At 37.5% G+C, this 21,939-nt stretch overlaps 1 protein-coding gene across 3 annotated transcripts; it reads right to left on the bottom strand.

Moving 5' to 3' along the window:
* Positions 1–140: 140 nt before the first annotated feature.
* Positions 141–21,387, bottom strand: RNF146 (ring finger protein 146). 3 transcript variants are annotated; one of them, XM_082856052.1, is made up of 3 exons: positions 21,304–21,387; positions 12,955–13,062; positions 141–1,887 (listed from the first exon to the last, which is right to left on the bottom strand). In XM_082856052.1, coding segments are annotated over exons 2-3 (1,083 nt in total). In that variant the 5' UTR covers positions 12,957–13,062; positions 21,304–21,387; the 3' UTR covers positions 141–806. The 3 variants fall into 3 exon arrangements, with proteins under 3 accessions (XP_082712178.1, XP_082712179.1, XP_082712180.1); XM_082856053.1 differs by having other exon boundaries at positions 21,132–21,357; XM_082856054.1 differs by having other exon boundaries at positions 12,955–13,057; positions 21,304–21,355.
* Between the last annotated feature and the right edge of the window lie 552 nt (positions 21,388–21,939).

Genomic DNA, 21,939 nt, shown 5'->3' on the forward strand with positions numbered 1-21,939 from the left:
AGAAATCAAACTTTTCTGAGCAGGTGACTATGTAAGCTGAATACACCACCAATTCAAATCACCCCCTTTTTACTGACCTTTTGGCCACAGATGTCAAAATGTTTCCATCCCCTTCCAGACTCAAACAAGAGACAGATTAATTTTGATAAACTCTAGTATTTATTAAATTATAAAGTCTGTAATCAAAAAGAAAAATGTGGATCAAGACACCTCAAACTACAAGGACTAGACTGCAAAGCCTATGGGAACGCCATGAAGTGTGTTACAGACGAGATTCTGAAACATAAGTTATAAGCTGTTTTCTTTACATTTCCATTTCAGTAACTTTACTATTAAATAGTTGTTATTCATCTATTTTAAAACCCCAAATTCACATCTATGCTCACATTAATTAAGCTGCTTGTTCATACTGATCCCAGACATCTCATAGGTGCCAAATTTAGTAATGGTTTTATGTCATTCCATGCAGAAAAATATGACAATGCAAGAGTCAGATGAGGATCGTTAATGCACAAATAATACACGCTGGCCAAAAGAACTGAAGATATTTAAAAAAACTATAAACAGACCTCAAGAAAACTGGGTTACTACTAAACAGCTCTCAACTATTAACACCCAAGTTCCTTATATTAAATAAATTTCTCAACAGAGACATGTTAGACATTTTAATTACAGGTCTATGCTTACCATACCCCTTCCCACCCCAACTCCCAAAATGCACTACTAGGGATGAGTATAATGTTATGTGGGCAGAAATTTACAGATAACCATTTTTACCTTGAGCATGGATCTGAAAACTTTTTTACTTAAACTTCAGTTACTGTGCACTGTCCATCAGGCCTTCTGGATCTGACACTGACACCCACTGTTCCACCCCCTGCCACAGATCGATCAGTTCCTGATAGATCAGATCGATCAGATACTGTCTGGTTGGGATTAGGAACCAAAAGTCTCTGTTGGGTCAAGGAGTGTTGCGCAACAAGCGCAGATCCATCCTCACTATCACTACTGGCATCTGATTCGGTTTCTTCAATGGAAGTGTCTGGTGCTGGTACCCTGCCTGAAGATGGTGACTCATGATCTTCTTCTCCTTCCCCCCTATGACTCCTTTCAGCTATGCTGTCTCCACCAAGTTGTAAATGTGCAAAAGAGTCTTCCAGAGAAGTGCTTGCATCAGGGGATGGTGTTGCAGGGCTTGTTAACTGACCATCTACTGACGTCAGGGGCCTTACAGAAGAAGACACTAGAGGCTGAACAGAAGCTCCACTCTGTGCTGATACACTGTCCGCTCCATCAGCAGAGCTCTCTCTTGCTAGGTTTACGGTATTAGCATCACAGTCCAGCCTAAGTCCGGCTACTCCCTTCTTTGGTATATCTATTATATCCCGCTTAATCTTCCTGCGACGTCCATGTTCATTTCTCCTATATTGAACCATATTTTCAAGATCGGCAACATACAGAAACCCGGCAATTAACATTTCGGTGCTCTTTTTACCTTTGGAAAAAGCATCTTCCAGCTCTCTACTAGTGCGCTCATCATACTGCCACCACCCATTTCTTCCTTCATAATACCATGCATATTCACCATTTCCTCTACTTGCTGCCTTGAGTTCTTCTGGTGACAATAAGGTTGGCTTATCAAGGAAATCCTCGGGAATTTCTTGTCGACAGAGGGCACATCGCTTTCCAAGCCATGACGCTCCCTTCACACACAGATAGCAGAAAACATGCTTGCAAGGCAGACTGACTGGGTGAACACATGTTTGCAGACAAATGGCACATTCAGGGACAGTTAGAGAAGGTGCAGTATTAGAACAGGACTCATTTGCTTTCCTGTTCGTAGGAAGCATATTTATTGAGTGATCAATTTCACCACAGCCAGCCATCCTGAGAAAATGAGAGAAAATATATATAGTATTAAAATCTTGTTTTAACTCTTCCAATATCTTAATTCAACAATTCAGAAAACATTAAGTACCTGTTACATGCAAGCCACATCCTAGACAATGGGGATACAAAAATGAAAGTAGAGGAAAAAACTCTAACTTGTACAGAAAAATCTTTTTGATTTGTATTAATTTTTACTTGTGGGTGGCAATGAGGCACACAAATGTTAAGCTAAGAATAAAAACATACAACCAAAGTACAGATTTCAAATAAATACACCATTTCTGTTTATTCACAGAACTTACAAGATAGAACTAAATGCAAAGATTTTAAAATGTATCAATACAACCCATCTAGACTTTTACAATCAGTCTGTAAAGTAGAGAAACAGAAAATCGCTAAAAGTAATTCAGGTTACAATTGCAGAAAGTAACAAATTTTGTAGCCTTTTAGGATACTACTAGGTGCAGTTTTGCAAATATTGCCATGTATTAATGTACTTTTGGTACTTGACAAGGAGACCATATGAAATCAATACCAGAATTTAAATTCTAGAAATTCCCTTTCTCTGCTGTATAATCTAAAAACACTGGTTAAACCAGTCATTTCATCCCCCCTCTGTGAAACACTCTCTTCTTATGACCTTTTCTGTTGTTGCTGCCTCTTTCTAAACCATATATATGCTCTTCTTGCTATACTCTTTCAAGATAATCTCATCTATATTCATGGCTTCAACTGTTACCGACTCATAAGTTGACAATCACCAGCCCAGGTCTCTCCTTTCAGCCCTATACCTATACTTTTAATTGCCTATTTTAGATCTCTTCTTGGATGTCTTGAAGGCACAAAAACTGAATTTATGATCTGCTTCCTCCTTATTTACTCACTCCCTAAATGCCCCTCTGGAGACACCTCTATTCATCTGCTTTTCAAGCCAGAAATCCATCCTTGAAGCTGTCCTTCTCCTAACCCCTCCCCAACCAAAACATCAGCAAGTTTTATATTTTATCTCCTAAATATCCCCTAAATCCATCTACTATCCACCTCTACCCTTCCCTAGTCACCAAGCAAACACTATTTATTAAATTACTGCATATGCCTTTTAATGGGTCCAGCCTTACCCCTTTTTAAAAGGTTGATTTTAGGTTAAAGACCAGGATCTATATGCCCTGCATGGTCTGGATGCCAGCTCCCACGCCAGCCTCATCTCACATCAAACTTCCCCTTGATCAGGCTTCCAGCCACAGTGGCTACTCCCTCCAATAATAGGTTTTCTCTATACGGAATATTTCTTCATTTCTTGCCTCTCATGCCCCCCCATGGACAAACTACTACCCATCTTATATCTCTCTTGAGAAAGCCTCCATGAATTCATGAAACTTAGGTGGGAAACCACCCCACCAAAAAAAAAAAAAAAACAAAGCTCAACAAATGTTACAATCATATAAGACCATGGGAGAAAATGACATGAATACTGAAGTTGCCCTGAAGAGGAAGGAGAGAGGAAAAAAACCCAAAGATTTGTCAAACTATCTACAAACAATAAATGCTGGAAAGGGTGTGGAGAAAAGGGAACCCTCCTACACTGTTGGTGGGAATGTAAACTGGTGCAGCCACTATGGAAAACAGTATGGAGGTTCCTTAAAAAACTAAAAATACAACTACCACACGACCCAGCAATCCCACTACTGGGCATATACCCTGAGAAAACCGTAATTCAAAAAGATACATGCACCCTGATGTTCACTGCAGCACTATTTACAACAGCCAGGACATGGAAGCAACCTAAGTGTCCATCAACAGAGGAATGTATAAAGAAGATATGGTACATATATACAATGGAATATTAGCCATAAAAAAGAACAAAATAATGCCATTTGTGGTAAAATGGATGGACCTAGAGTTGTCATACTGAGTGAAGTCAAAGACAAATATCATATGATATCACTTATAGGTGGAATCCAAAAAAAAAAGGGGTACAAATGAACTTATTTACAAAACAGAAGTAGAGTCACAGATGTAGAAAACAAACTTATGGTTACCAGGGGATAAGGTACCATAAGTTTGAGGGATAAATTAGGAGACTGGGACTGACATATACACACTACTATATATAAAATAGGTAACTAATAGGAATCTGCTGTAGAGCACAGGGAACTCCACTCAATGCTCTGTAAGGGCCTATATGAGAAAAAAATCTAAAAAAAAAAATAGTGGATATATGTGTATGTATAACTGATTCACTTTGTTATGCACCTGAAACTAACACAACACTGTAAATCAACTATACTCCAATAAAAATTTTAAAAAATTAAAAAATAAAAAAGATTTGTCAAACTGGATGTATAAAGCTTAAACACTGGTATAAAATTTGGAATTTCCACCTTACTGATTCAGATAAACATTTATTAAACTACTACTATGGTCCGTATACAATTCTGAGTATTGATGGATCTAAAGATGAATAAGACACATACCTACTCTGTTAAATAGAAACGTACATGCAAACAAGCAGATATTCACAATGTGACCTGATTCCTGCAATAACTGAAATGTGTTAGGATACTTATTAAAAGTTAACAATGATAAGAGAGATGAGAGGATAGACATAGGTTAGAAAATTTGGGGTGCAGGAGGCTGGGGAGTGGAAGAGATTCAAGGCAGAGACATGTGCAAAGCACTGAGTCATAAGCAATGGAGCAGCAGGAAATTAAGCTGAAAAGGTAACCAGATGCCCAACCTGAAAACCTTATTGTGCCCTGCTAAAGAAACATCTGATTTGGTTTAATCCCATAGTAATAGGAAACCACAGATATTTTAAAGGGGGAGAAAATGATAAGAGGGTGTATATGAGTGATAAGTGAAAGACTGAGAAATGGAGGTGAAGACCTTACAGAGACTAGCAACCCTTAATTAACTGCTGCTTAAAGTGAGTGGCAATCTCTCTCTACTATTTGGTTCTACCATTTTAAATACGGAATATTTAGAATTTAATCACCATAAGGATATGTGCTTTTTTCCCAAGATCAAGTTCTCAAAAATGGGTTCAATGGTTACAAAAGGTATAGTCAGTAAAAATGTTTACACTTATCTCTTAGGCTTTCATCACAGTACATCTAATCAAACAAAAATACATTCTCTTACTGCTTTTTCTGTGTCCTTGGTTCCTCAACAGGCAAGGTTCAAAATGATAGTAAGTTTTTGAAAAGACTGCACTTATCTAGAAAAGGAAGCAACACACAGTCTCAAGGGAAAGAACTGATCTCCATGAAATGCTTAATTTCCAATCTTTTTTTTCAACCTTTAATTTCACTTCCAATCAACTCCTTTACCAGAAATTCTAAGTTACAGAACCTAGTAAAATACAACTTTTTCCTAACCTATGGTAAATTCTAAGTCAACCAAATATGACCTCTTAATATGTGTTATTAGGCACTACAGGAGCTTCAGAGTATTCTGAGATACACTTATGCCTTCAAAGATGTTGTAATTTAACAATCTGAGTTATAAGTGAAAGCACATGCTTCTCAACCGGTCAATTAATATCCCCCACCTATTTCCCCTAAAATGAACTGGCTGTACACAGAATATTTTGTTAGGCTCTCAAAAACTCGTATGTATTTCTTGAATACAAAATCTAACTACTTTCCAAAATGGCAAGAGACAGAATACCACATATTTCATTTGTCATTTAGCAAACGATTCAGAATACTTTTGTCTGCCCCAGGTAGTCTTACACTGTGGTAACAGTTTATGTACACTACTTTCAATTTGGCCAAATACTATACTCAGTGCCCAATGTACCTTTAAGAGATTTAAAAGAAAAAATATCTCACACCATGCTTCTGGGACTTCAGTTTTCTCATCAGTAAAACAGGAAAAATTCATGTTTTGACTCAAAATTCCGTTTTCTAAGATATCTAATACATGCTCATCACACATAATAAATACTTGCTAACTGAATTTAGCTTCTCACTTTTCTGTTTGTTGGCAAAAGCTATATATAGGCCGTGCTCAGGAAAAGAACTCTGAAAACAGTTGTAAGGCACTGGCTACCTAGTTTTAATTCATCAGGTCCTATCGCTACATTTAAATCTCAGGATAACTTTAAACATTTTCATAACAAAAAGAACTAAAATCAGCTGTAGAAAGGGTGAACAATTAGTACATATATTCTTTCATCCCTTTCAATTTAAGTTAAAGAAATCAGTTGTCAATGAAATTCTTGAAAATCTTTTTTTAAATCTCCATATTTATTTGAAGCCCAAGTAAGAAAAAGAAAATAAGGACGCCCTTCATCCACAAGTAATCATTTAACTGAGTAAGACAGATGTTTGATTCTATTCGGAAGACAAAATGTTGAAATGGGCTAATGCTCATCAGTACTTTGAAAAAACAATAGCAACATCTCATATACAATAAGTCCATATCCTAAACTATCTAGGTACCCTCTGGGCAAAGGACAGGCCAATAAATTTTAAATTTTAAAAAGAAAATGTCTAGTAAAATGTAAATAAAATATCCAACAGTGTAACCTGGATGAATGCCATACTTTTAAAAGATACATAATCCCAAACCCTGTTGTATTTAAGTAAAATTAACCCAAAAGTCGATCTTCCATTAGATGCAGTTATCTACAAAAAGAAAGTTTTCAACCTAAAAACATTACTCTCCATCCTGTTTAACATGATCAATATTTTATATGACTCTTACTCTTGCATGCACAAATAAACATAAACATATAATTAACAAACTAAAAAAAGCAATTACAGCCATCCCAGGGGAAGACATGAACTGTGAAAGCAACATGCTTATTTAGAAAGGCAAAACAATTCTTTTGGGGCAGGTATTTTGGTTCCCTCATTAGAATGAAGTAAAATTGGATAAACTTCATCAGAAAACAGAGAGACACGAGATAGTTAAAGTTTCATTCACCTAAAGCACTTTAAACTATCAATTTGCCATAGCAAACATCAAATTCTGATTCTGTTTAGCTCACCAAGTACACTCCTAGTCTATCACCAACTAAGAAACGGAGAGAACTTATAAATACTTTTTACATAGCTCTGGATGAGGCACACACAGTGGACAAGATACCATTAAGATATTTAACAAGATAAAGACAAAGCAACCCACCAGCCTGCCTATCTATAGACATACTTCAAGGTAATTTTCATTACCATTTTAATCTACTCTACAAAACAGATTTTTTTTCTTTGCATAGTTTCAATGATCTTCAAATAGGCTGGAGACTGAGTATGTTCAGAGGATCATACTGGTGTGTAAGAAATGCTTTTTTTCCTTTCCTTTTTGTAGAGCAAGGATTTGATAAAGAGAATGCTAATCAAAGAGTAGTATTCCCTAACTAGTAAATGTCTCAGGAAACTTCAGAGATCATTTTGAAAAAGGGAATTTATTTCCTGGTTACTAAATTAAGAATAATATGTAGAAATTTGGAATGACGTTAGTCCAACTCTGCTGAAGAACATAGTAAATGTTTCTTTCACTCATTTTCCAAGACTTTCTTACTAACTGAACTCTTAGTGTGGTATGACTTTTAAGCATAAATCCCATTCTTCGTCTAAACTATGTAAAATATTTCCGGAAGACAAATAAACATCTATTAATGCTAGTAAGGCTTCTCTCTTCAACAAGACCAAATATAGAGGGATATGGGCAGATTCAGTGGAAATCTCCAAGTATTCAGATTTTGTTTAATCTTCTTAAAAACATTTCATTAGTCAAAAGAAAGGTAAAATTACTATAAATGAAAAAGACCTTTAGCTTACATAGTATTGAAGAAATTTCTGCCAGCAATTAAAAACTACAAATATTAAAAGTCAGGTTTTTAATTCTGGGCTCAGAATCCAATTAAAAACATAAAAAAGGGAATAAAGAATAAGGTACTGCAACATCTTTTGCGCAGACCTACCAAAAAAGAATGTCATCTTCCTTCCCAAAACTTTGACTATTTTTTTTTTTTTTTTTGCGGTACGCGGGCCTCTCACTGCCGTGGCCTCTCCCGTCGCGGAGCACAGGCTCCGGACGCGCAGCCTCAGCAGCCACGGCTCACGGGCCCAGCCGCTCCGCGGCACGCGGGATCCTCCCGGGCCAGGGCCCGAACCCGCGTCCCCTGCATCGGCAGGCAGACTCCCAACCACTGTGCCACCAGGGAAGCCCTGACTATTTTTTAAAAGAAAAAAAATTCCTCAAGGGCTTCCCTGGTGGCGCAGTGGTTGAGAGTCCGCCTGCCGATGCAGGGGACACGGGTTCGTGACCCGGTCCAGGAAGATCCCACATGCCGCAGAGCGGCTAAGCCCGTGAGCTATGGCTGCTGAGCCTGCGCATATGGAACCTGTGCTCCGCAACAGGAGAGGCCACAACAGTGAAAGGCCTGCGTACGGCAAAAAAAAAAAAAAAAAAAAAAAAAATCCTCAAATCTTTAGTTCTGCGGGAATATAAAGAGTTTGAGGTTTAATACAAGTTAAAAATATAACATTAAAATTTTAATTTTAACAATGACCATTCCTAAGTCCTTAAGACAAAATTCTTAACTTTTCCTATTGTACAGTGTGTTGTAATTGGTGGGTGTTTAATTTCTGTTGGATGTCTGTTGATGCATATCTCATTACATTAAAATATAACAACTAACATTTACTGATTGCATAATATGTGGCAGATACTTTGCGAAGCACTTTATATCTAATCCTCTTATCACCCTACGAAATGGGTCCACTATTTTCCTTATTTTACAGATGAGGAAACTGAGGTACAGAAAGTTCAGGTGAAGAAATACCCAAAGTTCATTAAGTGATGGAGCCAGCCTCAAATCTAGGTTTCATAATCCAGGTGATCTGACTTCATAGTCTTTACCCTTAACTGTTACAGAATGCCTCTAAAATAATCATGACTATCCAAATATAAGAACCACCATCAATAATTTTAGGAAAGACTTCAGGAAGTTACTAAGAAATTTCACAGACTGATAAAGGAATGACATTTTTATCACCTGCTGCAAGAGCTGTCACGTATTTCTCCTTACTCCTTTTCAGTTTTGAACAGAGAAAGTGTCTGAGCATCTACCATGCCCATGGCGCTAGCAGAGAAATGGATAATAAAACTGCCATCAAAGTTAAGTTGAAGAACACTACATTACCTAATGGTTTCTGATAAGTGTAACAGATACCATTTCTTCCTTTGTACTCCCCAGTAACTAGCAGGGACGGGAAAGATACATTTTGAATGGATGAAATGTACTATGCAGGAAGTATTGCAAAGACCTTGTACATTACGCTATCTTAGTAAGTTTAAACACTTATTTTAAATACAAATGGTTCTTAAACATTTTTAGGTCACAGTCTTATTAAGGAAATCTTACATATAACATCAAGGAGTTCAAGGATCTCTATGAAGCTGGTCCATATATGAACCCTTAAGGAGGCAACAGGAATTCATTGAAAGGTTTTATGTTAGGAAGTTACAGTTTAGTAGTTTATCAAGACCATTTAGACAGGAGTTTAGAGGAAGACTTGGTGTCATGGGGCTAAAAGGAAACTAAAATTTAGAGTAATCCAGGTATAAGATAATTGGGGGGGGGACAAATGTAAGGTTCCAACAATAGAATATAAGAAATACTAAGGAAACAGAAATGAAAGCATTTAGTTACTGGTGGATGATGGCATCATTCATCAAGATTCGGAACTTGAGGCGAGTTCTGACATAATGACTTTGAGATATTTATATCTTCAGATGAAGACAGGTAGATGACAGTTGAGTTTACTAGGTAGGTGCTCTGAAGAAATCTAAGCAGAAAGAAGTCTCATGAGTCACCAACACATACACGGTTCTTGGGACATGAAAATGTACGAATGCCCAAATTAAACCTGTTAAAGAGAGCACACAAAAGGGCCAGCGATAGAATCTTGGATTACTCCAACATTTGTAAGTGAGGCAAAGGATGGGAGGAATGGTCAGAGAGGAATGGGGAATAAAGTAAGACTGCCACCCCGAAAGCCACAAGGGGAGATATTTGCAAAAAAGAAGGGTCAAGCAAGGAGAGAACTTATAAAAGTTACTCTTCAACTTATGAAAATTTCCATATTTGTAGTGAAATATATGGTGCAAAAATTGTGAGCACCATACACTGATTAGCTATTTTGATTCCCAGAATCCATCAAGCCTGCTATCAATTACTTTTTACTCAGCTAAGACATCTTTCTTTCCCTATTCCCACAAAGACTATTACAAAACTTCTCCAACCTCTTAGTAAAGAGATATTCTGGACTCCCTTATTAAGAAATTAGGTATGAATGACGCCTCAAAATTTATTTTTATCTTCATTCTACCTTATCATCATTCCTCTTGGCTCAGGATGGGGTACTGCTAGTTTTCAAAGCTAAACCATCCCAATTCCTCCAAGATTTCGATTAATATTCTCCATCCCTAAATTTCAAAATCAACTAATATGCTAAGTCTAATGACCTCTTTCAGTCTGATCTATTCGATCCCATTGAACCAAATGATATTATTAACCATCGACTCTTTTTCTAAAAATTTATATTATTCATTTCCATGATGGTACTCTCTCCTAATTCTCCGTTCTGTATCATTTTTTTTCTACCTTCTTTAGCTTCCCTTAAATACCAGTATTCCTCACAGGGGCTCTGTGGGTGACCAAATTTTCATACTACATTCCACGCCTAGACAATCTACTGAATATTCCAAACTTATATATATGTATTAGTTTGGAATACTCAGTAGATATATAGTATATATATATAAACCCCCATGAGTCCCCAAATCTAATATCCAGAACTGTTCTGGATACCTAAAATCTGTATTTCCAATTCTGTATTCAAAAAGTCTACCTCAGTATCTCCAGTCACCTGAAACCAAACATTAATAAAACCAAAATTATCTGCTCCCCTAAACCTACACCCTCTTCCTTTGGTCTCTATCTTGGATAAAACTTGGGAGTCATCCTCAGTGCTCCCCTATTCCTTGGCCACTTTGCTTTTCTGCAACAGAAACTTCTTTAGAATGTGTTCCCTTTAAAGCTGTGACCTTAATTCTGGCCTCTTGGACACACTCTTGTACAAAATACTGACCTCCCAAGTGGCCTTCCTGACCTCAGTCCTTTCTTCTTCATCTTTCCTCAGTTCAATTATGTCTAATTAGTCTCCCCCCCACTCAATCTTCAATAGTTTTCTATTGCCTACATAATCCCACAGAAATTCCTAAACACTGGCTTTCAATTACACTGACATATCCTTCAGAGTGTAACAGACTTAGTTAAAATCTATCATTTATTCTTACCGTTGACCTAGAACAGTGTTTCCCAAACTTCTCTAAAGATAAGAATTAGCTGGTGTGCTCTCCCCTGGAAATCTGGACACATCTGGGTTAGAGTCTAAAACTCAGTTTTCAACAAGTGCCCTAGTAGATTATTCTCAGAGATATTTGGTAAACACTGACCCAGGGAAAATGACTTCATCTCTGTTTCTTCATCAGTAAATAAGGCTACTACCATCTTGTGACTGAATTCAGTAATCCAAGTAAAATACCCAGTAAGCACCTGGCAATAAGTAGGCACTAAATAAACACTCATTCCCTGTGAAGTCTCTATTTCCCACTCCACCTTCACACATAGGACTGCTCCCGACTCCCCTAAGATACCTTGATATTTAGGCAGCTGTGCCCTTCCCCATTCCCTTGGCTTAAAAAATAATTCCTAGTTTTCTCAGATTGTTAAAATTCTATTCATTCTTTAAGACCAAACCAAAAGTTCCCTGTTCACTCTGAACCCTTCAGATGGAATAAATCCTCTCAGTTCTGAAAGCATTTTATTGTTGCCTCAATACAGTATTTCTTCCACTATATAATTATTAATTACATATGTGTCTTACTGACTACACCACAGTCTAGTTCCTTGATGGCCATGATAGTCTGATGGTCAGACTATCTGACCTACAGGATTAAAAAATATACATATGTATATAGATAGACAATACACGAACAAGGTTAAATAAAAAATATATTTGTCCCAATTTTAAAGAAAAATGCTTACTGGTTTCAACTGTCTTTTATCAAATTTATCAAATTGACTAAGAATGATATGGTCATACTTTTAATGGGAATATATATATGGGAATATATATGGGAATATATAATATATATATTCCCATACTTTTAATGGGAATATATATATGGGAATATATATGGGAATATATAATCAAAGCACCATATTGGAAAAGTAGATAACAATAGTTATGTCAAACTGGGAGAACATATGAAATAGTACCTACAAGGGTCACTCTCTGCAAGTATATTAAACACTGTTATCACCAAAACTGTAAAAGTAAAGTGTTCACTGCATTTTTCATGAATGACTCAAGTTGGATATTTTTCATATCAACTTGGAAGACAGAAATATGATGTTCATTGTGTGAAAAAGTTTCATCAATAACAGAATGAAGTTCAATATGGGCAAGATCAAGGTAGTAGTAACATTTTAAAGCATACTTCACAAAGAGAAACTGACAGGAAAACAGAACTGGTAAAACTGGGGACTACAGTGACTCCAATAGGAATTAAAATGCATGTACTAACTTGTTAAAAGAACCAATTAATTAAAAAAACCTATTTATTTTACTGAAACATGTTTTTAATAACTAGTATTTTATAACCCATAAGTCTTTCTTATTTATAAAGCCTGATATTATCTCCTTAGCTTGGTTATTTAAGTAAATTATTATGTAAAGAAAAAGTAGAACCTAGAAGACCTGGAGATCTTTCCAGTTTTTTTTTTAGCCTTCTATGAGCAAATTTCTCTGTCTTCAGTTCCACTTTTTAATAGAGATTTTTCCCTATGAAGAGATTTTTTTTTGGAAATCTACATTAATAATAATTTAATGTGAATAAAATTGTCAACTCAAAGATCTAAAAGTCTATATAAAATGCTCATTTTGTATAATTAAAACTAACTATGACAGATACTTGATTTATTACATTTTATACCAGTCCACTTAATTTACTGCAGCTTTGGAACAAACATGATGCCATACTTACATTTCTACTACAGATCCCACAGATGACTGTCACAAAAATAAAACATCTTCTTCACGAGCAATCAGCCAGTTTGCAGTATTTTCTCCTCCATTGCTGGATCATCCTGTGCTGCAAAAGAAAAATTTCAACATCAACTTCTCTACAGACTAAGATCAACAACATTAAAAATTAATTTCAGTCAATTATGTATGATTCTTCATTTAACAAAATTCACTGGCAAATTTTATCTCAAAAGTGGAAAAATTTCAAGACAAGGATGCCTGCTTTCTCCACTGCTATTCAACACTTTACTGGAAGTTCTAGCCAGAGCAATTAGACCAGAAAAAGAGATGAAAAGCATACAAATTGGTAAGGAAGAAGTAAAGCCATTAACTATTTGCAGAGACAGTAAAATTTTCTCTATTCTCTATATAGAAAATTCTGGAGAATCCCCAAGAAAGCTACTAAAGCTAATAAATTCAGCAAAACTGTAGTTTATTATAAGTTCAATGCACGAAAAAGTCAGTTCTGTATCTAGCAGTCAACAATTCAAACAGGAAATCAAGAAAGCAATTCCATTTATAATAGCATCTAAAAGAATGAAATACCTAGAAATCAACTTAACCAAGGAGGTGAAAGACTTGTACATTGAAAACTACAAGCACTGCTGAAAGAAATTAAAGAAGAGTTAAATAATGGAAAGACAACTGGTGTTCATGGATTGGAAGACTATGAAGATGACAAAACTATCCAAAGTGATCTACAGATTAAACATAATTCTTATCAAAATTCCAAGAGCCTTTTTTTCAGAAATGAAGAAACAAATCCTCAAATTCATATGGAATTGTGAGGGGCCCCAAATAGCCAAAAATAATCTTGAAAAAGAACAAAGTTGGTGAGTTCAAGCTTCTCGATTTCAAAACTTACTACAAAGCTATAGTAATCAAGACAGGGTGGTACTGGCATAAGGACAGACAAAGATACCAACAGAAGAGAGAGTCCAGAAATATCATGGACAAAGTAGCCCACATGGAATGTATTCCATAGCCACTGCCTTCCTACAAGAAGGTAATGTATGGGAAGGCAAGGTCATCATCACATTAACTAGGACCTCCTGGTATTTATATGTATGTCCAAGTTTAAGCCAACCTTCTCTCAAGATGCCTGTTGTCCAGGAAGTCCAGAGTCACCAACTAAAGCATCATCTCAGCCATTAATCCTCTTTCTTTCCATTTAGTATTTCCTCCTTCCACTTCATCATGCCCACTGTGCGAGGCTCATTTTACCACACAGAAATTAGAATCAAGCATACATGATGACTAAAGAGATGACGGGCTTCACAATAACCACAAGACAGGAGAGACAAATACTCTTTCAGTTCCATGTGCCGCTCAGTGTGGGAATCCATCTCCCTAAAATATTTGTAATTTTAGTATTTAAGACGATATATGGCCTTTGAATACAAGCCAGCCTATCTCACCAAATGTTTAACAGACCAAACAGTATGCAATCTGTTTCAAAACTGGAGAACTTTCAAAAGTAACTGACTAGAAAGGGTTTCTAAACAACATGACTTTTTGTTTTACTCTGACTTTAGAACTTAGTCTTTACATGATAAGGACTCCACTGTCCTGACTTTTCCCCACAGCGCTTTCACTTTACCCTCCAAGAGCCTACAACTTCAATGGCACCAAAGAATACTCCATCATTCACTTCCCTCCTGTAGCCTTCTCAAAATTGAAACTGTCCAGTTTCACACACAGGACAGCAGGAAACACTCTACTATTGTAACATCATTACTCTTAAAAACAAACAAAAAAACCCCACTTATTCTTTGAAGTCTCCAACCATTGGCTATAATCCCCTATAGCTGTTCTCTCTTAACCCTTAAGGTACTGACTTAATCTACTCACTACTGGTCATCCTATTCATCTTATCTCCTGACATCTCACTATGAACCTATTTAAATATCCTTGAGAATAAACCACTCAACACCTAACTCAGAGGTTCCTGAACTTGCCCCACAGAGGTGGCTTGTTAGAAATACACATTCTCAGGCTCTAACCCGAGATACTGTAGGCCAGTAGAGATGGGTTTCAGCCCAGGAATCTCACCTCAAGTGATGCTGATGCAGGTAGTCCATCGAATACAATTTGAGAAACACTGTCCTTGTTTTTCAATTCCTAAAATCCTAAATTCAATGAACTTCATCACCCCTCTCCCCCCAAAAAAAATATGATGGCCACATTTGGAACTAGATGCCTCCTAAAACTACTGCCTCTATAAAATCTTAATCTCACTCTCAGATCACAAGCTCCGGTCCTTTCAGCTCACTTATTCATTCCCACACCCACTCTTTAATTTCAAGGGGCCCTCCAGTCTCTTGACCACCTCCTTTCCTTTCTCCAATACCTGATCTCATTTCCTTTCCTGCCCAATCTGGAGCCCAACCATTTTAACTTCTTAAGAGAATGCTTGGTTCTCTCATATCTCTGTCTCTCATCTACACATACTCTACACACCCCCATCTCTGCATATATCTAACAATGTGACATCTCAGCTTCCATGCCTTAACCAATGAGTGCTGACAGAGAAAAACAAAATTCTTTTTCTCACTCCCCTCCTAACACATCACACCAAATTCTGTCAACTTTCATCCCTAACACCTTTGGAATCTATCCTCCATTCTCTTGCCATTGCTAGTCCCCTAGTTTAGAATTTTATCCTCTCTCTCCTGGACTACTGTTCAGCCTGATTATCTTGCTTCAATATCACCCCTTAAATTTATTCACCAAGTCTCTGAGTGTGATAGACTTAAAAAGAAAAATGAAGCCTTCCATACACGAAGCCCTATATGGGCTCTCCAGCCTATACAACAACGGTAAAGCTCCTTAGAACAATATTCAAGTCTTAAAGACCTGAAACCTAAATAACTCTCTAGTCTTATCTCTCTCTCTCACAAATTAATACTCTACTTACACCTAATTACTCAGTTCTCCAAACTTCCCTTTGTAGTTCTGTATTTCCTCCTGCCTGGTACAGTCTCCCTCTTTTAAGGCTAAAAAGAATGCTACTACCTTTCTCTGACTACCTCCAAAAAACTGTTCCCTCCCCTCTATTTTGTAATTCTTCTATTACTGAATTTATCATATGCACTGCAATCATCTGTTCGCTTCTGACTCTTCTAGTAAACCATGAGCCCCCTGAAGACAAGGACAATTTATATCTCTAAGCGGCCAGTAAACTGCCAATCAGTTGTTGACAACTTGAACTGGTATTTCTTGGATGAATGAAAAACTAAATTTATTTACTAACATAACACAACATTTGCATTCTAATTGTGAATAGGCACCCAACCACAAAAGACATAAAGATATCTAAGCTCTAATCCTTTCTTTAAACAACTTAAAATCTAACAGAGGGAGTTACTACATTTACAAATATAAAATTCATGCCATCTTTATATCTTTTGACAAGTACATCATTTATCCAGCTTTATTTGCTGGCAATGAATTCTACAGAATGCAGATAAAAATCTAGGAATAAAACCAATTTTAGTAAATCTTGCAAGCTACGGGGACTTTTCCAATTCCTGTATCCCACAGCTAAATTTCAAAGCTGACTCTAAATGGATAATGGTTGAGGGGAGGAAAATGAACTAAAACCTATGTAGTCATCTAGATCCTAGCTATGACAACTGTGGTCCTCAACTAGCAACATCAGCATTACCTGGGAGTTCCTTACAAACAAAATATCTGAAGCCCCACTCCCTACCAAGAGAATCAGATCTCAGGTATTTCATATGCATATTAAAGTTCAGGAAGCACTAGTAGACCCATTATGTCATTGAATCCTCAAAATGACTCTGTGAGAAATTTTATAAACGAGGAAACCCAAGCCCACAAGGATTTAACCGCAAATCATGAAACTATCAATACTGGGAGATGAGATTCAAGCTCAAGTATATCTTAAAAAAAAATATTTTCCTCAATGTGCTGTATCTCAAAGAAAAGGTCTAGAATAGCATTGTCTAATAGAAAGATGATGCAAGCCACATATGTAATTTCACATTTTCTATTAGCCACATTAACAATAATAATAAGAAAACAGGTAGATTTAATTTAAAGAATATATTTTATTTAACCCAATATATTCTAAACATTACCATTTCCACTGGTATTTAATATAAATTAATTATTAATGTGATATTTTACACTCATGTGTGTGTGTGTCCACTCTTTGAAATCTAGTGTGTATTTTACTTATAGCACAACTCAATTCAGACTAGCCACACAGTCTGCTCAATAGCTCCATGTGGCTAGTGGCTACTGGCAAAGCAGGTTTAGAATGTCTTGCATACCAACAGGTTTTTTCCAACACAAAACTGGCAATTTAGTACAAGAATTGTTGAATAAAGAAAATGAACTCCATGTTACTTTACTCACACCTTTGCTGGCACAGATGAAAAAGAAAATTGCATATTTTGCTGTGATCAAAACTGACTGGTTTAGCTAGTCTCAATTCTACCAAATAGATCCATCAACTCTAGCCTCTGAGAATTACAATGCCAATTGGGCACAACATAGGGTATGGCATGTATCAGTAATATTCAGAACAGTCATGTAAAGTAGCCCTCAGAAAACTTCTACATTTGAAACCAAATATTTTTTCTTTAATGGAAGGAGGGGGAGGCTTTTACTTTCAACTAAAGATAAAAGAATAGTATAATTCTAACTACAGGCCAGAATTAATTTGGCAAACATACATAATTCCTTCTGCAACGAATGATTTGTAAATTATGACCAAAGTCAACACAATTTATGAATTATTACAGTAAAATTTGCCACACTATTTTGACATGCAAATACCAATTAGCTAATGGGTTAAGGTTCCTTCTTAAGGTGCAAACTTATACAGAAATGAACCATTAGGAGGGTAACATAGAAAGAGAAAACATATGAAACTAAATGAGATATTTCTGCCCCTTAACAATTCTAAAGAAAAAAAGTGGCAGACTGAATTTAAAAATATATAAAAGAGATTAGAGAGTATCAGTTAATTTAAATCATCTACCCATTCAACCAATTAAGTATAACTGAAAATGAATATTGTATTATTTATAATTTGTGACCACTCAACAAATTCATGCTATTATTTGCACCTACTGTTATTTTCTCTGAAAACAGGCTTAATTACAAGTCTACTTTTCAAGTCAGTCATGGAGTCAAAAAAAAGTTTTTTTTAGATTATAGATTCAAATAAATGATGATCTTTTTTTAAAGAACTCATCAAAGAAAAAGATAAGCATGTAACAGTTAAAATATCAAATTACAAAGATCTGAAGATTTCCTGTATTTTTCCAATTATACTAACAGCTAATGTTTAATAAAACAGTTCTTACTCTTTATTCAAAATACACAAAACAGGAAATGTTCTATATAAAAGGTATCAGTGACAGAAAAGAAAAATACTACAAATCTTACAACTTTTGGTATACAAAGTCAAAAAAGAAAAAAGAACAAAAAGCAAGAACCAGTAAAAGAAGGAACAGAGAGAGAGAGATCGGGTGTAATTCAGCAGATACATCTTAATATTTCTTAAGAAAGAGTCCCAAATTGAGAGATGTAACTAAATGCCCTAATGTTTCCATTTTTAGCCTCCTTCTCATCTCCTGCTAAAACTCAGCTTACTGAAAGCACACGTCATACTGGGAGACAAAAGTCTTCGGTCAAAACTCATTTCAACTAAATGGGGTCCAATATTTTACAGTACTCTATGTTAAAGAATTATTTCCACCACTGCGTTTAACACTTCCCATAAAAAACATTACTGTATGACAACCTCCGGCCTTCACAATCTTCATACCCAAGAATTAAATCTTTATATTTTCCACCCAAAAAGGTGGGCTTTCCATTTTATTTTAACAAAACATTAAATGTGAATGTGAACAAATACTGTCTTTTAATCACATAAACCAGAAGTTGCATAGCCTGCAACCATTTTGTAAATAAGAAAAGCTCTGCTGCTAATTATCTGTGTGACCTTGGTCAAGTCACAACTCCCATGTCTTTGTTATTTCACCCTACTCTACACTTCCATAATTCTAAATACTTTAATTAATACGATTTAACAACGGGTTTTAACTAACTCAAAGGGTAATAAGCCATGACCACTCAACAGTCCATAAATTGCACAGGTGGTTGTAGCAGAATGTAAATAAGATGGATTCCATACCCACAAAGACTGTTTCTAATCCAGCTGGTCGCACAAAATCAGGTTCCTTGGGCACAATCAAAAACCAGGCAAGAGGATGGAAAAGGTTCACCTTCTGTTACTAACACTGGGGGAAAAAAAGCATTCAAATACCCAACTGACAGTGTGTCAGGTGTTTTATGCTAGTAAATTGCTAATACATGAGATAATATTCTCTATGCAGATCAATATTGTGAAAAGAAAAAATTTAATACTATATTTTTCTTCTACTAAGTCAAGAAATCATTTTTAGATCTTTTCAAAAAAAAAAAAAAATCTGCCCTATCCTTGCGACAACTCAAAAACAAAATACTTTACCAGTTGACACATGTCTCCTACAAAAAAAAAAAAAATTCTTTTTTTCTTCCTCTTGTCTCATGATCAGCTATTTGGAAAAACAGTTTTCCTGATGATTATAATTCTACCAAGTTTTTAACAACCGAGTAAATAACAAAATCCTACAAATGCTTACCATTATTTTCATTTTGCCCACAATTTACACTGGCCCACTTGAAACATAAATTCTAAATCAAAGATTCGGCTTAACAAAATGCTCCAATTTAAGATGTACAAGCTAAAACAAACATCCAAAATCTATTTCTAAAGTGGTTTTTCACTTTTCCGGTTTGCTCTTTAAAATTGGATTACTTGACGTATTTTCATGATTTTTAGAGCACTCCCAGACATTCAACACCAACAGTATTTGCTGGTCACAAAAACAGCAAAGCCAACATCATAAATCCTGTTATTTGTGCAGGTCATTTTCCTCCTGGGTCTTATATGCCACGTCTTTTCAAGGTCTAAATATAGATTCACTTATTAAAAAAACAAAAACAGTTTTAAGTCTTCCAGTTTCCGTAAGTATATACTGCTTTTAACGCCAATGTCATACTTTCAAATTCTATTTTAAAAGTACACACATTGGAGGGGTACCTGAAATGTCAATCATCCAAAGACAACGCGTTTTTCTATCATTTCTTGGCCTTCTTCTCTCAATTCCAGTTTTAATACTACTTAATAAACAAAATATTACTTAACAAACAAAATGTACGTACTTTAGAAACTTGAGAAATAAGTGCTCACTAAAATGGCACTTAGAAAAAAGAAAAACATATTAAAAGCGATATCAAGCGGAAAAGGTCTAGTTGCCAGAAGTGTGTGTAAACTCAAAACAATTTTTCAGCCTTTCTCTAGATGCCCACGGAAAATAAAACAGCGGCAACAATATAAGACCCGTACTCTTTCAGTCGGGATGGGGGGTAGGGAGAGAATTCCGCACCCAGCAACCAGAAGAACAAAGCAACAGCCTCCGCTGTTAAGATGCACCGAGGTTTTTGGAGGCTCAACGGGTATTGAGAAATCTCTTAATGATTCTGATGCTTTAATAACAGCGCTGGGCTTAACGAGAGCAAGGCGAGGGACTGCTCGTCATATTAGGCAATACCCAGAAACTGAACCGGAGAAGGAGGGAAAGAGGGAAGAGAAAGAAGCCAAAGACACTCCGGAAAAAGACAAAATGCAGTAACTCTACGCCCTGACCCAAGGCCCGGGTAGAAGCCTCCGCACGGGAAATTGGGAGTAGGATACCCCTCAAACCATTGCCGCCCCTAAATCTTGAGGCCCAAAGTCCCCGTGTAGAGGCCTGACACCACCGATGAGGGGAAAGGAGAGGGACCTGGCTGCCACCAAAGGCAGCGACGAGGACCCCGGCGGAAGAGGCTGCACAGTAATGGCCGCTGCTCCGCCTCTCGCACCCGGACCGTGACCAGCTCCAGGCTGTCGCCCAGGGCAGGGGCTGCGGCGGCCCCAGGCAACGCAGAGCCCGTCACCGTCTTCTTGCCTGTGACAGCAGCCAAGCTGGGAGGGACGGAAAGGGCTGAGCTGTCCCACCCCGGCTCGGCGCAACAGCCGCGGTCCCCCCGGCCCAAGGGCGTCCACCTACGTACCGGCCCCTGACCCCGCCGCCGCCGCCCCTCTCAGGCCCGGAGCGCAGGGCCGACCCAGAGCGTGTCGCCGTTGGAGGTGACACCGCGGGCCATCACTTCTCTCCCCAAGTTAGGATCCCGGAGCGGCTAACTTTCACCCTGCCCCTCAAGTGGGCTTCGCCCTTACTCGCACCTCTGTGGCCACAGCCGCGGTCGCTTCGCAGTCTTTTCTCTTCGGCCTCGGGGCCCGCAGCGGCCGCGGACGCGCGCGCGGCCGTCACGTGACCGCCGGTAGCGTCGCGGGGGGCGGGGCCGCGCGATGCGGAAGCAGCGCCGCGCACCCGTGAGCTCGCTCAAGCCCAGCTCCGCCCTGGTTCCCCACGCCCCGTTCCTGACGCACGCCGCAGGTTGCCTACCTTCTCCTATCTTTGGGGAGCTGCAGTTTCGCCGCTTCTAACTGCTTTATATTTTGCTTTACTTGTAGTTAGGTGCCGAAGAATTCTGAAAGAATGCAAGTCCACCAGAGAGAGATTTGGGGCCGAGGAAGTAAGACACGTGTAGAACCAGCAGGTGGTGCTGCTCAGAAACCCAGCTTCGAGATCCAGGAGAAGCCCTTTGGGCGCCTTGCTGGATTTGGGGGTGAAGAGTCCTTGGCAAAACTACTTGTTCTCTTTCAAAAAAAGGAAGTTCCAATTTATTCATCTTTTGAACCACTGAGCAATTTAATAGGAAAAAAAAATCTTACTTTCCTTTGGGCTCATTTTTCTTAGACCAGGGCGCAGGAAGCTGGAGGAAGAGATTAATCAGCATAAGAATCTAAAACTAAAGA

This window comes from Leucopleurus acutus, assembly GCF_964270905.1.
Source record: "Leucopleurus acutus genome assembly, chromosome: 15".
NCBI classification, from domain to species: Eukaryota; Metazoa; Chordata; class Mammalia; order Artiodactyla; family Delphinidae; genus Leucopleurus; species Leucopleurus acutus.